Here is a 20,869-nt window from a genome sequence, read left to right as displayed (position 1 = left end):
ACGTGCAGTTGAATGCAACAGACACACCTGTCTGTGTTGCTATGTGCACTTTGCACACAATGCATGTACATCTCTACACATGTCACATGCACACATGTGGACTATGCATGTATTTGTGTGCTGTGTAAGAACACATGTATTTGCATGTGGTGAGCATACACTCGTATGTGCTGCACATTCAAGTGTGTGTTTTCTTGCACACATGTGTGACTCTTTCTGGAATATGACTATGCTACCAGGTAGCAAATGCAAAACACCCATACACAGATTCCAAAATCCTCTTTTTTATTTCTCTTTTTTGGTGTGGGGACCAGGCCCAGAGATGCTCAGGAACTATTTCCACCTTGGTGCTCAGAGTTCTTCTCGAGTGGTACTCAGGATGCTGTCTGCGTAAGTGAGGAAACATAAAGCATTCCAGACCTTTGAGCTCTGCCCACAGGCTGGCTTCTAAAATATTATCAAAATACATTCTTCCAGTGACTCATGTCTCTTGGTTTCTCCAATCCTGGCTTTATTGTGAGTAAAATCTCTACCCTCTGTCAAGTGAAAAATGTCACAAGTGCAATTATTGAGGAGCCCATCTAAATTTATGGGTGTCAACAAACCTTAGAATAATGCTAAAGAGCTCTTTAACTTTGCAAGGCCAGAGCAAGACTGCCGTGAACAGGAAGGTGATGTGTATCGGGTTGACACCAGCCCAGGATCAGCTGGGGACTCGCGCTGCAATCTCAGGTCGGTATCTCCAACCCAAGGTCCAACTCAGCAAGGCCAGGTTGGGGCGGAGGTCAGGGCGTGAGGACTTGTTCTGAGTGAATGCTTTAGAAACCTACCTTCAGCTGGCTTGCCCACCCAGTTGCCCCCTGCTCTGAATACCAGGAGAGGGACTTCTGGTTCCACTTTCTCTTTAGCACAGGCACAGTACACAGATGGCAGTGCTCCTCTCCCTGCTGCCTGTCAGGCTGGGGGCGAGCGGGCAGCCCTCCTCCCCCTGGTGGTCCCATAAGGAACTTCATTTCCTGTCTCCACTCCTGTAGAGTGTACAGGAGAGAGGCTTTCCAGAGGCATAAATCATTCCGGATCATTCTAAGGGTCCCCTCCTAACTCAGAACCAACAGAGCAAACACAGCAGTAGTCTTCCAGCCAGAGTTTCCATCCCGCGTTCACTGGTTACCTATTTAAGCCTGAAAGCCCTTTCAACACCAGGAAAAATCTTTCCCATGTCAGGCATCAGTCCTGTGGTTTGTAGGTGACATGCTCAGGAGCCCCTTTCTCTTCTTGCTTCCTGCTCCCCAAAGGTGGCGATGTCTCCAGGCCTGGGCGTCAGGGCCCCAGGCAGCCTCGGGCTGGGGAGCTGCATGGCAGGCAATGCCTGTCCCAGAGAGGCCAAGAAGGAACATACGGCTTTTGCTTTGGTTGTTCTTCTTACTTCCTATGGCTCATCTGGGCAGGTTGGCTCTATGGACGGCGTGTTTCAGGAGTTCTGATGTGTTCCAACACTTTGGGGAATAAGAGCCAGAGGAAAGTCCGTGCAGGGCAGGCTCTCCCGCAGGGGCAGAGAGTGATGGAGACCCAGAAATCCGTGCACTGGAATATTGTCCTTGCTGGCTGGTGGCAGCCAAGGCAGGCGGGGTGGGGGGTGAGTCTTAGTTGACCACGTCGTAGTAGTAATTGCGCAGCCGCAGTTCCACTGCTACAAAACCGGGTCTGTTCTCCACCCTGGGAAGGGAAGGGAAACATTATTGTTTGTCTCCATGCTGGGATTCTGCTCCTAAGGATGCATGGTCGTTTCCCTGGAGACATCCTTAAGAATTTGCAGCCCCTTAGCACTGAGTTCCCCAGAAATCTGGAAAATCAAACCAAATTACCCTGTACCTCTAGAGCCCTGATCTGCACCTAGTAAGATCCCCAGTCAACTCCTATCTACTTGAGTGAAGAAGTTTTGTGCTAGAAGTTCAAGGTTTTCACCCTCTGATCACAGCAGTGCTCCTGTGCTCCAGCAAACAGAATATGTCTGGAAACCCTCAAGGGCAAAAATGCTACAAGCATATAACTGACACTTAACTCAATGTCTCTCATTTATGAAAAAAAATATGGGCACAGCTTAATCTTTTGCTCCTCAGATTCCAGTCAGATTGCCCGGTCTTCTAAAACTGTGCCTTTAATACAAACCCCACACTTATTACTGAGGAAGCAAAGACCCAGGTACTGTCAATTCTTGATCTTCATCCTACTAGGCCATCATTGTTGGCAGGTGAGGTAAACACGTGTGATAATGACAGTAAAAGGTGTTTTACCTGCCTCTGAGCAAGATTTTACAGACACATTGGCTTCCTCTAACACAGCTGAACTGAACAGGACCAGCAGAAAGAAGATGTTTAGCTGCAAACGCTCTCTTCTCCGTGAGTTATTTTCCTTGAGTGGCAATATCTGGGGGCTCTATTACCAGTGTGGAAAGAAGCCCAGTCATGGAGACAGATCTGGAAGTACCATTGTGTACATGGTCCACATTAAGCCTTTTCTACCCGTCACTCCAGCTTTGTATGATTGTGCCTTGGTGTCCAGAAACCAGGAAGCACATGCATGGACCTGGTGTCACTCACCATGAAAAGGGCAAGGCATTTTTATTGCACCAAAATGGGTTGTTTTGTAGCAAAATCAGTGCTTTCACTTACAGCTTTTTAGAGCCAGCAAAAATCCATTGTTAAACCGTTGGCAATTAAATTAACCTGCTCTGGCTAAGTTGGGGACACAGGCCTCCCCCTTAGCCTCCCTATGGGGCCGTAACTCTAAAGACCACCTAGTATTCGAGAAGGGGAAGTGGTGAGCACGCCGGGCAGGAGTGTGCACTGTGGACATGTGTGTCCACCCGCATGGGCCATTTCCCTCCTGCTTCTAAACTTCTAGAGCCAAAGTGAACATGACAGAACAGCACCTGAGCTAGCCACTGCCCTACAGACGCACACAGGACACTCGAGAACCTGCTGCAGGGTTCACGTCACTCGGCAGCCAGCACCAACAACCCGCACAGGGACGCCTGAACCCAGACCCAGCCACACCTCCTGGGAACAAGGCTGGAACACAGTTGCTTCCCAGCGGTTTCTAGGTGGCTGCCCCTTCCCTCTCCTGCAGGGCCTGTTACGGGCCGGGCCTGGGCCCTCTGGGGGTTGCTGGCCAGTCCTCCCGCAACATGGTGGGCCTGGGCAGTGGGCGTGGCTGAGTGACTGGCTGGACTCTTCAAGGTCAGCGCGCTCAGAGGGAGAGCAGCTGACTCTGGGGCAAGGAGGGGACTGGGCAGCCTCAGCACAAGTCCCCCTGAGGTCTGTCCAGGACATCCAAAGGTCTCCCAGGGCTACAGGAAAACGCCAAGATGGCTGCAGCAGCTCCTGGTGGCTTTTAGTTTTCTTTGCTTGCCGTGCCTAAGAACATTAGTTTTTTTTGAGGGGGGAAGCTCCCAAGTGGTGCCCAGTGGGGGGCCACTCTTAACGATTCTTGATTCTTGGCCAGCTGAGCATGTGGGTCCATGCAAAGACTGAAGAATTCAGTGCTGCCCAGATCCACGGTGCCAGCGAACCACCAGGCCCTTCAGGGGTGCCCAGAGGTCATCAGAGCCACACAGGCAGTGCTTGGCGGTCCCCAGGGCCTGGGGGCGCAGCATGTGGTGCCGGGGATCAGACTGGCCTTGCATGCACCTTGACCCCCATACCATCTTTCCAGTCCCAGAATGTACTGTTTAGTTTTGAAAGCTCAGCTCCAGTTCTGCATGGCCAATCCCCAGACCCAGGGCTCACAGGCAAAGACAAGTGCTCTGCCCCTGACCACAGCCAAACCCTCATGCAGCTTTCATAACCCTTTGTGCATTCCTAAGGCACTATTGGAATAAAACCAGACCTGCAGAAAGACAGTTTCGCTGGAAGAAAAATGAAGGTTTGCTAAGAGGAATTTTTAACCTTTGACGCTGTCTGTTATCACTGCTTCTACTCTGCAGAAACTCAACCCCCGTGGCTCACCCAGATATACAGGAGGAGCTATTGGACCAGTTCCTGAGGTTAGAAGCCACGAGGAGGCCAAAGCTGGAGGGTCTGGGACTGAGTCTGCAGGTGGGGCAACGCATTTGGGGAAAATGTTCTGTTAAGAAGATGGACACCGGCTTGCTCTGAAAGCTCATGTTCTCCCTGAAGACGTATCTCGCTTATTTGCTTCTCTGTTTCTTTACTTGCTTCTTTTCTTCACTCTGGAGGTTTGTGTTCTCCCTCTCTCATGTACCTCTCCCTCTCTCGCCCCTCAGATCTTTCTAAATATGTTTTAATAAAACATCCCTGCTCCAAAAAGAGATAGAAAATGATCACCTGATTTAGCACTAAGTCCAGAGTGCCCAGAACCTTTGCTACTTCATGTTCTCACTAAGGACTGTTCTGGGTGTTTTGTTTGTTTTGCTTTGTGGCCACACTCAACCGTGCAAGGGCTTATTCCTGGTAATGCTTGGGGCTCGTTCCTGGTGGGCTTGGGGGGACGATATGGGGTGGTAGGGACTAGATCCTGATCAGCTTCCTGCCAGCAGTTCACCTGCGGGACGAACTCTCTGGCCCCCAGAGGGCGGTTCTTGAAGGGAAAGCACGAAGCTCTCTCTACTGAGGGCAGAGGCAAGCAGGGACCACCGTGGGCCCCAGAAGCAGGGCAGCAGCACCCCAATGGCACAACTCCTGGCACCCCGACCTCTCCTCCTCTGCTCACACTTCCACAATGAAAGAGGACAAGAAGCAGCCCACAGAGCACGAACTGCACGAACACACATGTTGGTGACGGCCCTGAGCTCTCAGTTTCTCCTTTGTTTTAAAATGATTGAGGGCTTGTTTTCCTTTCCTCGGGAGGCAAACACTTCTGAGGTGGCTGCTGGCACAAGTGAAGAACACGTCTTGTTAGTGTTCGCTGGCCTCACACAGCCCTAGGTCATGCCTTTGCATGTCCGCCATGTTCACGGGGGACACACAAGACACGAAGGCGGCCGTGTTTGTAACCCAGCTTCCGGTCCAGGGAAGGTGACATCCGCTGACAGTAGGGCAGAGGCTGGGAGGGGAGCTCATTCCCACCCGCGGGTCTGTGCCCAGTCCGGTGGCTCTGGCCCTGGCGGGAACCCACTGAGGGTAGCTGTGACTCTACCGAGAGCTGGGAGGAGCCTCGTTCTCCCAGCAGACTCACAGCGGTGGGAAGGTGGAGACCGACACACACTGGTGGAAAACTGCTGGCAGCATCCCTCTGCTGCTGGGCCTCCGGGAAAGTCCCCGGGTGTCTGGATACTCACTCATATGTCCAGCACAGGTTCATCAGATCGTACATCTCCCTCGGACACCCGGCAGGGCAGCCCATTCTCTCTCCTTTCTCCAGCATGGCAGAAACTTCACTTCCTTTCATTCCCTAGAGGACACAAAACGCACTCGAGCTGTGAAAACCTAATGTGAGCTAAAACCAAGCCAAGCAACAAATGAATAACCCCTGAAAACAAAATGGCAAGAGTCCAGTGTGGCTGCACCCGTATCAACTACAGGAACAAGAGCACCTAAGCCAGGGTCTTGAAGTGAGAACAGGATTCGCCTTGCAAAGGGAAGATTTGGGGATTGCTCTGTTTTATCACTATGGGTCTGATTTCCAGGTGCCTATCTGTGAAAACGCATCAAGCTATAGTTTAGGTCTGGTGCACTTTGAGATTCATTACTTTAACTGGAAAAAATCTTTTAAAAAATATACTAGTGATAAATCTGATCCCAGAATTGGCTGTTCTATTTCAACTATAATCAGTGCATCTGGATAGGTTTTAATGCACACTTATGTATATAAAACACAATGAAAACAGCGTTATATCCTGCTAACACCAAATATCTGACTTTCAGTTTGGGATGAACTGAAATTCTAGGAACTGCCCCTTGTTAGAAGACAGTACCAGGGCTTGGCTAAGGTGTCTGACTTTTAAGCATTCCAGGGTTCTGTAAGAGCTCCTGGCCCTTGTTTGTTCTGCTGGCTACATGACTGGGAAGTCAAGCATCTCACCCGATATGGCTTCTGTCCGTAGGAAAATGCTTCCCACATCAGCACCCCAAAGCTCCAGACATCGCTCTTGCTGGAGAACTTGTAGTAGTTGATGCACTCTGGTGCGTACCACTTCACGGGCCACTTGCCGTGGGTCTGTGCCTGGGGGAAAGGCAGAAGGAGGTGATCATGAACAATAAAGTCGTGGACACCCGTGTGCGCAGCTGCATCCTCACAGCAGCACTGAGGCAGAACCCCCCAGTGTCCATGGACGGACGGGGCATTTCCACACAATAGAAGAAGATTCTGCCTTATAAAGAGAAGTATGACCCCTGCTATGACACAGCCTCTCGTGATGCTGAGTGAAATTTGTGAGTTGGACACTAAGGACCGAACTGTGCATGAGTCACTCACTGGAGGCCCCTGGGCCCCCTACCTGATAGGGACAGGAGGGCAGAGGCTGATGCAGTGGGTAGAAAGCAGCTGTTCTGTGAGGGTAGATCTTCAGGTGGGAAGAAGAGGATTCTGGAAACTTTTGTAAATATTGTGAATACACAGAACACTGTGGAAGTGAGTGATTAAGAATGTTTGAGAGGGTACATTGATGGTACAATATCTGGAGCAATAGTACAGCAGGTAAGGCATTCGTCTTGTATGTAACAGACCCGGATGCAATACCCAGCTTCACACATGGTCCCTGAGTCATTCCAGGAGTGATCACTGAGCACAGAGCCAGGAGTCAGCCTTGAGCATAGCCAAGTGGAAACCCCCAAAACAAAGACAAGAGAACGATTAAGAGGGTTCATTGATGGTATGAGTATTTTACCACAATTAAGAAAGGATAAAATCATGATGCAAAAAAAATAATCCCATAAAAGTGGTCAGAATCTTTAAAAAATAGAATCAAATCTTAAAATCTTAAATGTTTTGGATTTATACACATATTCTTTATGGTTCAGACTGAATTTATTGTGCATACATATATATCACTGTAAAATCTTTTCCTCTTAGCCCTCTTTTCCTTTTATTGTTGCTGCTACTGGTATGGTGAGAACATTTCATATCTACACTCTTTGCAAATTCCAAGTAGCTAGTAAGTTTCTGACTTAAACCATGCTGACATTAGGCATCCAAGGCTTGCATTTTTATAAGTGGAAGTACACACCTTTTAACCCAAATCTCCTATTTCCCTTACGCCCCAGTCCCTGGAAACCAAATCCTATTTTCTATTTATGTGAGTTCCACATTCTCAGATTGCACATATGAATGAGATCAAGCACATTAATTTTGCTTATTCCTCTGAGATCAGTCCCCTAAAGGCTCCAATTATATTATACACAAGTTATGCTATTTGGTAGGATTTATTTCCTTTTATAACTGAATATGTTTGTATGTGTTACAGAGAGAGAGCGAGAGAGAGCGACAGAGAGAGAGAGCATGTATGTGTGCATCTGTATCCCTAGCTGTCTCTAGATGTCTCAGTTTTGCTGGCCTCTGAATGGGGTAAAACTGGAGTGGGTCCTTCCTGCAGTGCCTCAGTTCTTCCTCTCCTAGAGGTAGAAACACTTTTGAACTTAAGAGCACCCCTCTTGGTGCTTAGCAACGGATGAAGGAGGGGTCGGGATGGTAGGCAGAGATGCAATTCTTCCTCAGTTTTTGTTTATCCTTAGTTTTTGTTTCACTGTGTTGACACTTCTCAGTGAACTTGGCGGATCCACTCGGAGAGTATGCGAGCTTTGTCAGGAAACAGAACTGGGGGTGCTCGCTCCCCATCATGGCCAGAATCCTCTGGATTTTATTTCTACAGTATCTTTTTCCCTCATCACTTGTTTTCAGAGATTCACTGGTTTACTTTTCATTGGTGCAATGTTCTAATATGCGTGGAAGGTTTATAAATTGGCTCCCACATTTTCGATATTCCTTATTCAAAGAAGGCAGATTCTGTCCATCCGTCATGCTTGGATCTGGGGTAGGCCTGAGGAGCTGTGACAGGTCTGACCAGGAGAATGAAGGGGACCTGGTACCTTTCCTCTCCTGCTTATGACATGCTTACTCTGAGGGTCAGTCTCCACTCTTGGAGAAAAGCCAGGAAGGCCACCAGCAGGTAAGCTGCTATTTCGTAGGAACGGTCCACTGGGGTCCCAGTCTACAGCCCCTTATCAGCTCAGACACTAGCTCTGCTGAGCAGGGTGGGAGAAAATCTGTCTCTGACGGATGGTCCCTTGGCATTCGCCCTCCCCCTGTCCACTTCTATCCCCATTCCAGAATACTTTGTGGCCAGAAATGGCCATCTTCCTCAAGCACGTCACACTGCAGAACTGTGAAGAGATAAGAGTTGGGGTTGTTTGAGAACATTATGATTTGCTGTCCAGCAAGAGATGATGGGAACAGTCTCTCTGATTTGATCTTCTCCATCTCCTCACTGAATCCTTGCTTTAGGCCATCTGTATTTCCTTCTCTCTAATGATCAGGGTGAAAAGCATGCTGCCTAGTCTCTGGCTTTAAAATCTCCTCATTCCGGCGTGCCCTTGTGGTTGTCATTCCAGCCCTTTGTTTTCTTTATTCTTTTCCAGACAGAGCTCACGAGATGCTTTCCTGCAGACAGTTCATCTCTGAAGGAGCTTTGCTCTGGGACAGATCTGCCATCCTTTCACCTACTGTGCCTTTGGGCTGCCTCTCGGGGAAAGGGTGAGAGTGTGGACATGGTCCCCGAGCGGCCACGCCACAGTGTGGAACTCAGGGTAATAGCATCACCCCTTAACTGCCCACCCTGCACTTCCCCAGTGTGATGCACCTTCAGGAGGCGGCATGTGTTTCTGAGGACCCTGTGCACTCCTGAAGACATGCAGTGGGAAGTGTATTCTCTGAACTCTCTTCTATTGACTGAGCTCAAGACACTGTCCCCTTGGCCACCTGACTCTGTGTACACACTGTGGCTCAGTGCTTATGGCAAGGACCTCTCTTACCTGTGCTCTCTTTATTCAGTTGCTATTACTCCATCTGAGGGTCTAGAAAGGAGTTCTGGTAAATTACAGGAGTTATCACCCTACTTGCCCCATGTTTTCAAAGGTGATTTCATGAAAAAGTTGCTTCTTAACTTTTAAAATATTTTAAAATTGAATCAATGTGAGACTTTTATTATTATATTTTTAATTCAAACTTCTAACTTTTTAAAATACACCATCAATTAGTACTTTGATTCTCTATTGCTCTAAGCACAGATTTTTGTGAGTAAATATTAAGGTGCAATATATTACAGTTGTTTCCATTTTTGACAGTAGACATAAGCTTAATATGAGCATTTGTACAGAGTATTTTGCTGGTTTTTTTTTTTTTTTAGAATTTGTGTGCACGTGTGTGTGAGCTGGAGAATGCATCCAGGACACCTCATATATATATATGAGGCATTTGCCATACCACCAAGTCATATCCCAGGCTCCATAGTCATTCCTAAATGGGGAAAATTGTTTCTTTAAACCCAACTATAATAAAATGAACACACAATGGCATCATATTTTCATGAAAATATCTGCTTCTTTAAATAATGGCTGTTATTCCTACCTTGTAGTAGTTTTCATCAGCACGAAGTGCTTTGGAGAGTCCAAAATCACTGATCTTGGCATAATGTTGAGTGACCAGCAGTACATTTCTTGCAGCCAAATCTCTGTGCACAAAGTTACACTCCTCCAAATACTTCATCCCCATAGCAACCTGATGAACCAGTTCTATGATGTTCTTATCCTTGACCTGCCTAAAAGTTGCAGATGCGCCATTAGGAGCCATGGGCAGAGATCTATTTTAGAGCAATCAACTGTGCTCCTCAAGCAGATAAAAGCTGAATTCTCTCATTTTCTATTCTTAAGCAAAAGTCATGAGTGGTGGCAAAATAACCCATAGCTTGTGAGCCTAGAACTGTTACATAACAAAAACCATTCTTCAGATGTTCAACTGGTATCATCTACAAGACATAAAAGTGGGAGGGTCAGACCTGTTTCTCCAGGGGTTCAGTTCAAATACTTGTTCAGCACTAGTAGAAAACAAAACCTCCCCCACGTCTCCTTTTCTTACCCGTGAAAAAGGAGGGCAATAACACCTTCCTTCTGTGGAAACTGAAAACCAAATCCGAGTGCAAACATAATGTAGCAAACTGCCTAGACTTAGAGTCCACTATTATTATGACACAGTCCCAGTGAGTTCCTCAAATACAGCACTAGCTGTGGGGGAGCACACCATGATTGATCCATCAATGCCTGCAATCACTAAAAAGCAATGGACATTTTCAGCAATAATTACTCACATGAACGGAGTCAGTAGAATGTGTGAGATAGTCAGTCAATGGTTATTAAAAAAATATTTTTTTGAAAGAATGTGTTCTGCTTAGTGAAGGCAACTGCTTCCCAAGCCATTCCAATGATTCGGTGAGTTTTATCATTGGGCCAAGGAGGAGGTAGAAAAAAACCCAAATTGTTATACGAGAACTTCATTGGAATGATCAGAGCAATCGCTACGGAGACTGTTTCCTCAGGCCCCCGAGTGTGGCTGACACTGGGAAGGAGGAGGAGGAAAGGAAGCTTCTCGGGGACGTCGCGGTGGCCGGGCCCATGCCGAGGTACCTGTTCTGCTGTAGGTACTTGTTGAGTGGCCCCAGCTCCGCCATCTCCATCACCAGCATCCAGGACTCGGCCTCGCAGATGCCGATCATGCGCACGATGTAAGGGTTGTCCAGTTGCTGCATGACGTTGGCTTCCGCCAGCAGTTCGTCTTTCAGAGCGGGGTCATTGGCCTCATTTTTCAGTATTTTCACAGCAACTGTTTTCACGACTCTGCGGAAGAAACCATCATACGTGAGAAACCTTCCAGTAGCTAATCTCAGCGCAGTGATTTTCATTTATATTTATTTATTTATTTATTATTAAATAAGCCTGTTTGTGGACAGGCTTATTCCTAGTCCTATGCTCAGGGGTCACTCCTGTGGGGGCTGGGAGACCATACAAGGTGCTGGAGATGGAACCCAGATTGGCCGCCTGGAAGGCAAGACCCCTACCAACTGTGCACGGTCTCTCCAGCCCCCACGAAATAGAATTTTAATGCAGAAGCAGGGTTACTGGAATATTTGCCAGAGCATAGAAACAAGTCTAAAGAATTCATGTGTATAATTGGGTGTAAACACATGCGGGCAGGCACACATGCCCATGCGCACAGACACAGACACACACACAGACACACAGACACACACTCACTCATGTGAAAAGGGGAAAACTAAAAGCAAGAGCTTCAGTGAGGCACCAGAGTGATAGGACAGCGGTCATGGTGCTTGCCTTGAAGTGCGGCTGATCCGGGCTCAGTCCCTGGCACTCCATATGGCCTGGAGTCCAGGCGGGAGTGATCTCTGGGTGATGGGGCTGGGGTTGGGGAAACTGTACACATGGAATTTGATCATGGATGATTGAAAAGTCGGGTGCTGTGAATAACTTTGTAAATTACAGTGCTTCAATAAAAATATTTAAAAACGGGTTTCAGTGAATACTTTAATCTGCAGTTTTAGCCCATGAATCAGAAGCAACTCATGGAAAAACTACAAAAGTTCCTTAAATTTAAATACATCAGACAACTAAATACAACATATTTATCATCAGTAATAAGGTGATTCAAATACCTATATTTAAAAAAGGGGTTTGTTTCAAAAGACTTTAGAAATCTGCATTTTTACCTAACAATCTATGTGAGGTACTTTCTAAAGAGTGACAGAACTACAAATAAATTAGGATAATTTAACAACTGTAATTGCTGGGTAATATATATTATTACTTGAAATGATTTAAAGAAGAAAAGATTTAATTACACTGCGATATTTGGAATTGGGTATTTTCAGGGTTAGATGAATGAGACATAATTGAAAAGGAAGCTGGTGAAAACACTTGTTATCATTGAATTATTTAAATTAAATAAACAAGTGGATATATCTATTCATACAAAAGAAAGAAAAATGCACTAAGATTAGGTGACTTGTGGTGTTCTAGGGGTATACGTACACTTTTGTACTATGATTATGTTTATTCTCAAGCAGGTGACACAGGGTAGGATGTCTGATGACTTTTGTTTCTCCTTATTTTCTAAAAGCTCTGGGCACCATGATTTACAATACTATTCTGCTTCCTTCTATTTTCTAATTGTTGGTAAGGCACAAATACTAACTGGAAGTAGATAATTATTACATACAGAATTAATGGACATCACAGATTAAACATCAGCATGTAAAAAATAAATTTAAAAAAAATAAAGGGTTGATCTGCTGGGCTCAGTTCTGTGGGGAGCATGGACAGTGGACGGTGGAGTCCCTACCAGAAGGTCGGCAGAGGGGCACCTACTTCTTCATCTGGTAGTAGCCCTTCTTCACGGTCCCAAAGTTTCCAGAGCCCAGTTCCTTGTCCTCCAGGGTCAGCAGCTTCCTGTCCAGGTAAACTTCCTTGGGGCGGATCTCCTCGGGGTCCGCGTACGGGCTTTCATAGACTTCCGTGTCCATGGGCAAAGCTTCCCTCTGTGCCTCTGCAAGGCAGTCAAGGACAGCACAGCTGGGACCAAGGCTGGGACCCTGGGCAGTCCCACTGCTCAATCCCCTCCCAAGCACACACCCCAGCCACCCCTCGTCTTCCAGCACAGGTCACTGGGACAAGGATGGCTCAGTGCACACATGGCAAAGTTTTGCATAGCTCCTAAGGGGGCAGAGGCATCTTAAACTCTGTCTGAAAATTATCAGTCTTTCATTCCTGGAAGAAATTGGGGGATGCCACTTCCCTTGGTGGCTTCTCTTACATGCTTAACTGACAGCAAGCGTCAGCTGGCACTCATGAGCAGGCAAGGCTGAAAAAGCTCCACACACAAGCCAGGGCTCCGGCTGCCCAGATTCATCCTAGAGAGTGGAGACCTGGGCCTGCTCCATTCCCAAGCCACAGTCTCATCCAGATGGCCCCGAGCCACAAGTGGCCGGAGGGTGTCACTGAGGACACCTTCTGGCCTGCTCCAAGTTAACAAATTCCCCTCCATGCTTCTAGAAGGCAGCAACTCGGACATTCACAGACTCCCCCCAACTTCGCCGGCCATCCAGAGGGTGCCCTTTGCAGGGGCTCGGGACCAGCTCTCCGAGGAGACCGTTGCCATGGGAGTGCAAGCTTGGAGCAGCACAAGGATCCGATGATCGTATTTCTCCAGCTCAATATTTACCCGAGCTCACAGACCCTTGCATCTGAATCTACCCCCCTGTTCACAGACCCGTGACACATGCCCCTGCCGCCAGACAGTGGGTGGCAGTGCTGACCACCCCCCATGAAGGCCCAGGGTCATCTCCGAGTGACCATGGGAGGTGCCTGTGCTCTAAGTACCCAGGGGCTAAACGCACGTGTCTCACCTCGTTCTGTGGCCCAAGGCCCTCGGTCTGGCTCATAGGGGTTGAAGGTGCTTTCTGTCCGGTTCCCTTGGGAGGAGGAGGAGGAGGGCGAGGAGGAGGAGGGCTGAAGCAGACAAGGACAACAGGTCACATTTCTTACTGACACACAGGTGAGCAGATGTGCACAGTGATTTTTAGGTTCAGAGAGTCACACAGTTACTTAGGCGGGAAGGACAGAGGAAGACGTAGGGGAAGAGAAGAAAAATCACCCGGAATATCTCATTCTCGGGGCTGGTGGCTGGGCACTGTGACACTGGCTACAGCTCAGGCTCCCTCCACTCAAGGTTGCTGGTGCCCTGAGGCCTTGGGAGTGAATTAACTGACCTCTAGGTGCAATTCTCTCCCTTCCACCTTTTCCAAGCCCTTTCAGGTCCTGGCCACCTGCCGCAGGATGAAGGATGAAGCGTTTCCTTTCTCCCCCAGTGAGTCTTTATCTTGGGTGGCCTCCGGGCAGCATCTGGGTAGAGGGTCCCAGAAGGAACAATGGCCGGGGGCGAAAGGTCTCAGGCAGAAGGCGGCTGACCCATAGCTGCCAGGCTGCTCTCGTGCTAAATCATCCTCATCCTCACCAGGACAGCAGTGAGGGGAGAATCTCTCTCCACTAGTCTGCAGGAGAGTGATTCTTCCTCCCACAGAGGTCTGGAATCTAAAGAATGGGGAGGTCAGATATGGAGAAACTTTGGTTGTTAGTAACAGTGACCTTCCCGAATATTTATTTGGTTAATAGTCATTTGTGGTATGGAATAACGGGGCAAAAATCAAATCTATAGTTTCATGAACTTTCTCTTTTCTCTCTCAAATGTTTCTGGTTCAACTTTATCTCCCTCCCACTGAAAAGATGCTGCTGCTGCCAATTTTAATTTATGGGGGAACACCCCCCACATAATCCAAACCATTTTAGTTTGGGTGTGAGTTCAATAGAGATGCTCTATTTCCATTTAATTCTCAGTGCCCAAACACCCGCCATAAAGAAATGAGATACTGCCGGATTTTAGAGAAACTGCAGAAAACAGACACAATAAGCTCACTGGTCCACAGTCACATAACGTCCAGCACCCCACGTCCCCATCTGCCTCCATGACACCTTGGCCCAGGGACCAGAGGGTCAATAGTGAAGTTGCAATGTGCCACTCAGCCTTGACTTCCCCTTTCACTCTCTCCAGGGTGACAGGGAGCTGTGGATCACAGGCCTGTGAGAGCTGAGGAGTTCACACTCACCAAACCCTTTCCTCAGAAACCACCCTGGCACTTTGCTGAGCTGGCTGACATCAGTAGCCATGATATCAGGAATGAGAGTGAAAGTTGATGTTCCAGGGAAGAGTGATTTATTTGCTCTTAAAGCTTAAATGCATTAAAATTCAAATGCAGTAAAGCTTTGCCATGCCTGATGGTGCTAAGTGGGATGTGCCAACCAACACACGATGCATGTGTGAAAGATTGGATGAATGAGTGAAAGAGTGAAAGAGTGAGTGAATGAGTGAAAGAATGTGTGTGTGAGTGATTGAGAAAAAGAATGAATGAATTACTGAGTGAATGTGTTAATGAATGAGCTAGTGAATGCACAAATGAGTGAAAGAATGAATGAATGAATGACTGACTGAATAGGCAAATGAGGGAGTGATTGAGGGAAATAATGAATGAGTGAATAATTAGTGAGTGAGCAAATAAGTGAGTGAATAAAAGTGAATGAATGAGTGGGGCAACTGCAAGTAGGGAAATATGAAGGGTAAACGAATGTGACTGAAAACTGAGTTCTCTCTCGAGTCTTTACCCCAAGGAGGAACTGGGTCTGGGTAATTCCACATGACCAACACTCTCTTTGCACGTTCCATGTGGGGTCTCAGGACTGTCGGATATGCTGTGACCTCACGTCTCACTGTTCTGAGAGAACTTTCTGAGCAGAAATTAGGAGAATATTTCCTATAGGGCCTCTTTCTCAGTTCCTGCTGTATCAAATTCTAGGATAGAGAGATGTCTGAAATGAAATTAAAAATTCTCCTTCAGGTGAGCCCATTATCATTTCAAGTTTCCTTATTTTCTGTGAGGCAGTATAGTGTGGTCCTGAGGACCAGAGACAAAACTTCTGGGCCCAGACCAAGCCATGAGCGACAAAGAGAGGGCGTGGGGCTTCTTCCGCTCTTCAGATCTCCAGACGGCTGGGGGGCCACTGCACCCCCGGTAGAATGTTCTCTAGAGCAGGTCTTACTCAAAGGCCTCGATAACAAACTATGGGAATAGAGAATTCATGAACCTCATGGGAATGAATATTAAAATCAAGGTAGAGGTGCAGAAAAGATACTATCAAGGGTTCCAGGACGCTCGTAGTGATAAACATAAACCCAAACACCTGGACAGAGAAATGTCTGTCCTGAGGCGTGAGAATGGGGAGGGGTGTTCCCCTGAGTGTGTTAACCATGGATAAGGACATGGACGGGGTCTCCCTTGGAGTCCAGGGTCCTTACTGACCTACTGGTTCCTTTCCACACTGCCCACCTAGACCACGCACAGTAAGAGGCTCTGCTCTGCAGAATCTGTCACTGTCTGCCAACAGTTCCAGTGACGCTTCTGTCCTGGTACCTCGAGGCTCCCCATGTACTCAGGACAGTGGTGACATGGCACTCAGGAGAATGTGCTGGGGGGCAGTTTTCCAATATGCTGGTTGAAAAGCAACGGTTGCCTTATGATGAAGACACAACCCCTCAAATTTCATTGTTCCCAAAGTACCCGAGGAACATACCGTTGAATAGAGCAACAACAAAATTCCTCCCTCTGTGAAATTTAGTTGAAATTAATTTGTGAACTTTGGAAAGAATGAGCCCAAAGACAATACTAATAAATGAGAGAGGTATTGATTATTATTTACATTTTTAATAAAACATGGTATTCATCCACATTATCCTTTGAAACCATTTTTCTACTGTGTATTTGTGGTTCACTCTGCCATAAACAATGGTCTCAAATTTCATGTCCACAAAGCAGGTGTAAAATGAAAAGTTATGAACTGATTTCCTCTCCCTGGGGCTCCTGGTCAAATTAGAGGGTAAGCCTGCATAGTTACCACTAGGTGGCACCGTCTACCTTAGCGCCATCAACGTTCTGTTTCCGATTGGGCTCTGTGCCAGTCTCTAAACGTTCTAAGACCAGATCATCTTGCAATAATGAAACGAAAATTATGTTAAGTTATAAAGTGTTTTCCCAAGGCAAGTCTCCTATTGTCTAGGGTCAAGTTTAAGAAGAAAACGTGCTTGACGACTCTTCTTGGAGTGCCTCTAGGAACAAGAGGAGCAGACAGTGACTCGTAGGCTAAGCTAGTTTCCTCCTCAGACAGAAAAAGCGCGGGCCAGAAAAATAGCACAGAAATAGTACAGTGGGTAAGGCACTTGCCTTGCACTCCCGGCCCTGGGTTCAATCTCAGGTACCACATAGGGTCCCGAGCCCTGCCAAGAGTGACCCCAGAGCACAGAGCTGAGAGTAAATCCTGAGAATCTCCAGATGTGACCATAAAACAAAAAAAGAAAAAGTATATAAAACTCAGGCAGCACCATATTGATCAAAGTGGCAGTGGCAGAGAGCCACCAGCCTAGAAGTTCTGGCAGTCACCGAGCGGGCGAGTTCTCGTCACAGGTGGTGACTGTGGTCCTGGAGAACAACGTCCCAGAGCCAGGGAGACCCCTTGGTCAGGTGTGGGGTCCAGGAAATATGCATTTGACATTCACAAAAGATCTGCTCTTACCTCAGAAGGAAAGATCTAAACTCCGGCTCTGTATCGGGATGTGAAAACCCAGTTTTGCACCTGACTTGACCTGCGACTCCGCATTGTCAGGGAAACAGTCTCAGTCTGTGAGTTTCTTTCCCTGCCTCTCTCTAGAGAGAACGCTGTGAGTTGTGGATTTCAACAGGTCTTCAAGCATTCGCATCCTCAACATACTAATTAGGATTCTGTAATACAGTTCCCTAACTAAGAGGAAAGAGAAGGCTCTATCTTTGAGAACGCACTTGGGACATTTGAAAGACAACTGTGTCTTTTAGTTCTCAAGGAGGCTATTGTTTAAACTCTGCCCATTTTTCTTACTAGGATGATGGGTTTAAGAGAGCAAAGACAAATATTCTTCTAATAATCGGTATGGCCCAAATGCAAAAACACCAACAAAAACAAAAAGAACTGGGCTGAACAGATACTTTAGCAGGCAGGGTACTTGTGTGCATGAGGCTGACCCTGGTTTGATTCCTGGCACCTCATATTAGTCCCCTCAGCCTGGTCAAGGAGTGATCTCGGAGCACTGAGTCAGGAGAAAGTCCTGAGTACCACTGGCTATGGCTCAAAAAATTAAAAAGAAAATAAGTTAGCTTTAGAGATGCGTCACTACTAGTATTTATACCCAGTTTCTTACTTCTGCTTTGATGATGTTTTAGTTATTTTCTTTGCATATATTGCTTACTTTTTTTGCCACCCATCTGATTTACTAATATATTTTTCAATACTTTTTTATGGTTTGCTCTCCTTTTGACTACAAATCTTCTAAAACCTATGCTCAAGATATTCCTTCATCATGTGAGTGACCAGAGATGGTCTAAATCTGTAGCAAAGAATGACAGAAAGAATAGGGTATCATTTCCTAGGTTGATGGCTTGCCCATTGTTCCACTTTCTGAAGTCCAACCAAGACCTCAATATTGCTGTGCAATATCATTAAAATTCCATTAAGGGCCAGAGAGGCAGGACAGTGGGTAAGGCACTTGCCTTGCCCATGGCCAACCCTAGTTCTATCCCTGGCACCACATATGGTCCCCTGAGCGCCTCCAGGAGTGACCTATGGCTGTAGAGACAGATGGAAGTGCTGAGCACTGTTGGGTTTGATCCCAACCTCCTACTTCTCCACCCCAAAAAAACCCAAATAAGCTCATTCAAATTAGTAAGATTATGGGGGGGGGGGGCACTGACATCATTAGTGCTGCTTTCTTCAGAGACTCCAACCCTTCCCCAGAGGAGAAGAGTGCTGGAGAAGACCAAGGATGCCTGGCGCCGCCTGTGGTCACAGCTCCAGCTGCCCGAGAGGGCCTCTCCTGGCCCAGTTCTTCTCTTCCTCAAGGGGGACTGAACCCAGCTACTCCTATGACTGTGTAAGGCCAGTCCTAGCGATAAGCCGTGCACGAGAGTGTGTGTGCACAGATGTGGTGATGTGGGCTGTGTACGTTGCGAGTGTGTGTGTGCACTGTGCATGGTGCCTGAGTGTGTGTGTGCAGACTGCGGATGAACATGCGTGTGTGCCCGATGAACATGCCCGAGCATATCTGCCTTAGCCCTAGCTCTTGATGCTCACGCGCCTGCACAGGTCTGGAGAGGCCCCAGGAAGCACGGGCTCCAGAGAGGTGTGCTGTCTGCCGCATCCGTAGGAAACAACCCCCTCTGAGTCTGTGACTGGGGGCTGGGGCAGAGAGTTGGCCCGTGGGCCCTCACGAGGAGCAAGGGGAACAAAAGACTAGTGGGAAGCAGGGTGGAGCCCAGGCCCCTGCACTCTGTGGCCTCCAGTCGGCCCCAGGCCACAGGGAGCAGCGGAAGAGGTGGATGCAGGCCCTGGGAGACTCCCTCACTGGTCCCAGAGCACTGCTGAATCTACATTCCCTGTTCTCTGCACCAGGCTGTCGGACCACTGTGGGGAAGCCGATGACTGAAGCTGGATTTGTGTGTCATCAGCACCTTGAGCAGAAGGCTCATGCCTGAGAGGTACTCTGAGTACCTCTCTGAGCACTTCTCAGAGAACCTCAGAGCAACATCAGCAGCTAATGAGGGACAAGGGACGTCTGTCCTTCTCCCCACTGGACTATCATCCGGCCTGTGCCATTCTGGCAGTCGACCACAGCCCTCGTCATTAGCCCAGGCCAGAAGAGACAGGTATGGCAGCTCTGGGGTCACCAGAGACTTCCTGGACGTGTTGATCTCTTCAGAGTCAAAACTCCATCACCTGCTGGTCCTGGTGCTGGAAACAGACTCCAAATTAAGGGTATAAGGAATACCAGCAAAGAGAGCTTATCACCCTGAGAACTGATTGTCCCACTTTTAATACATCTGTCTGTGGCACAGGCAAGTCCTCGATGTTACTCTCAAACTGCACTGCCCCATGTGGTAATGTTTCCTGCAAGCTGATCAGTGCTGACCACAGCATGGAAACAGAGAGCATGAGTCCACTCAGGCTTACTCCACAATTTTCCCTTCAATCGCCACCTTAAGCTTAATTCTCTGTTCTTGCTCAACAAGAACAGAAGCTGAGGCATTTGTAGTATAAATGTCCACCTGAGAGTGGCTGATAAGTAAAATCTTGGCACTCTCCAGCTTTTAACCATGGATCCCAACTCACTTATTCCAGTTACCAGCTGAAACCTAGCCATATGCTGAAATGTCCTGAAAAACACCAAATGAAATTACAGTATAAATTGTTACTATAAGAGAATCAACTTTATACCACCAGTGAGAAAAGTAGGAAAGAAAACACGTACTTTTCACATATGTGTGCATGCATTTGAGAGACATGTGATTCTTTAGAAATCTGTCATTTAAAAGAATTTTCTTATTTCCCTAACTTTTTAATCTTAACAGAAGATATTAAAAGAATAATGTGACAAAACTTAATGCCTGAACAAAATGGTATTCCTAATCCTCAAGTTCCCTGCTACCTTCATACAAGCACTAGAGTATGTATCACTGCTTCCGTGATGAGCTACTTGGCACTCAGCACCTAGAACACAGCTTCCAGCCCTCACTGCGCAGTGCCCACAAAACCTTGCCTTTCTGGCATAGAGTTCCTATGTTCAACGACTGCAACACTGCCACATGTGACTTTCATGTCTCAGTAGCGATCTGTGTGTCATGGTAAAGACCCTCCTCTGCCAGCAGACTGCAGTGACTCTCACGGACACACAGCAGCGAGCAGACTCTGGGCATGGACGTGGCGACAGCGTGACTGGGACCCACATGGCAAGCACAGTGAGCACCGACGTGCTACAGAGACAAGCAGAGAGGGTGGCGGGCCGTGTGCCCCAGGGCAGGCGGGGCTGAGTGCGGGTCGGTCCTACCACTCCAGCAAGAAGGGAACGCATTAGCACCTTTCTCTGGCCCGGCTTGGGGAAGGAGTAGGATCTGATTCTTGAGATTATTCCACCTGCTGACCAACTCTGGAAACCACGATGGCAGAGAGAAAGAATCAGTATTTCAGCAAACAAACACCGGCACCGTACGCGACGTGCTCTGTCTCTGTCCAGCTGCCAGGGCCCACTCCAGACTCCCTGAAGGGGTTAACTCCAGGCAGCCTTCAGTTATTGGCAACAAATACTTCAGTTATTGGTAACAAATACTTCAGGACAAAGTGCTGCCTGAGCAGAAGGATCAGAGAAACGTTTGGGTAATATT

The 20,869-nt window shown here is 47.6% G+C and overlaps 1 protein-coding gene across 1 annotated transcript in view; it reads right to left on the bottom strand.

The window, feature by feature from the left end:
• Positions 1-309: 309 nt before the first annotated feature.
• Positions 310-20,869, bottom strand: part of SYK (spleen associated tyrosine kinase) — an 81,473-nt gene continuing 60,913 nt past the window's right edge. Inside the window, exons 7-14 of the mRNA XM_055127509.1 lie at positions 20,566-20,634; positions 13,427-13,529; positions 12,390-12,567; positions 10,635-10,844; positions 9,583-9,772; positions 6,043-6,183; positions 5,300-5,412; positions 310-1,716 (exon numbers count right to left, since the gene is read on the bottom strand). Of these exons, the coding sequence (XP_054983484.1) occupies positions 1,644-1,716; positions 5,300-5,412; positions 6,043-6,183; positions 9,583-9,772; positions 10,635-10,844; positions 12,390-12,567; positions 13,427-13,529; positions 20,566-20,634 (1,077 nt within the window). The 3' untranslated portion in view covers positions 310-1,643. The remainder of the gene's footprint in view (positions 1,717-5,299; positions 5,413-6,042; positions 6,184-9,582; positions 9,773-10,634; positions 10,845-12,389; positions 12,568-13,426; positions 13,530-20,565; positions 20,635-20,869) is intronic.

The sequence above is a fragment of the Sorex araneus genome, chromosome 2, assembly GCF_027595985.1.
Source record: "Sorex araneus isolate mSorAra2 chromosome 2, mSorAra2.pri, whole genome shotgun sequence".
NCBI classification, from domain to species: Eukaryota; Metazoa; Chordata; class Mammalia; order Eulipotyphla; family Soricidae; genus Sorex; species Sorex araneus.
Note: the sequence above shows the minus strand (reverse complement) of the source record. Positions and strands in the feature narration are given on the sequence as shown.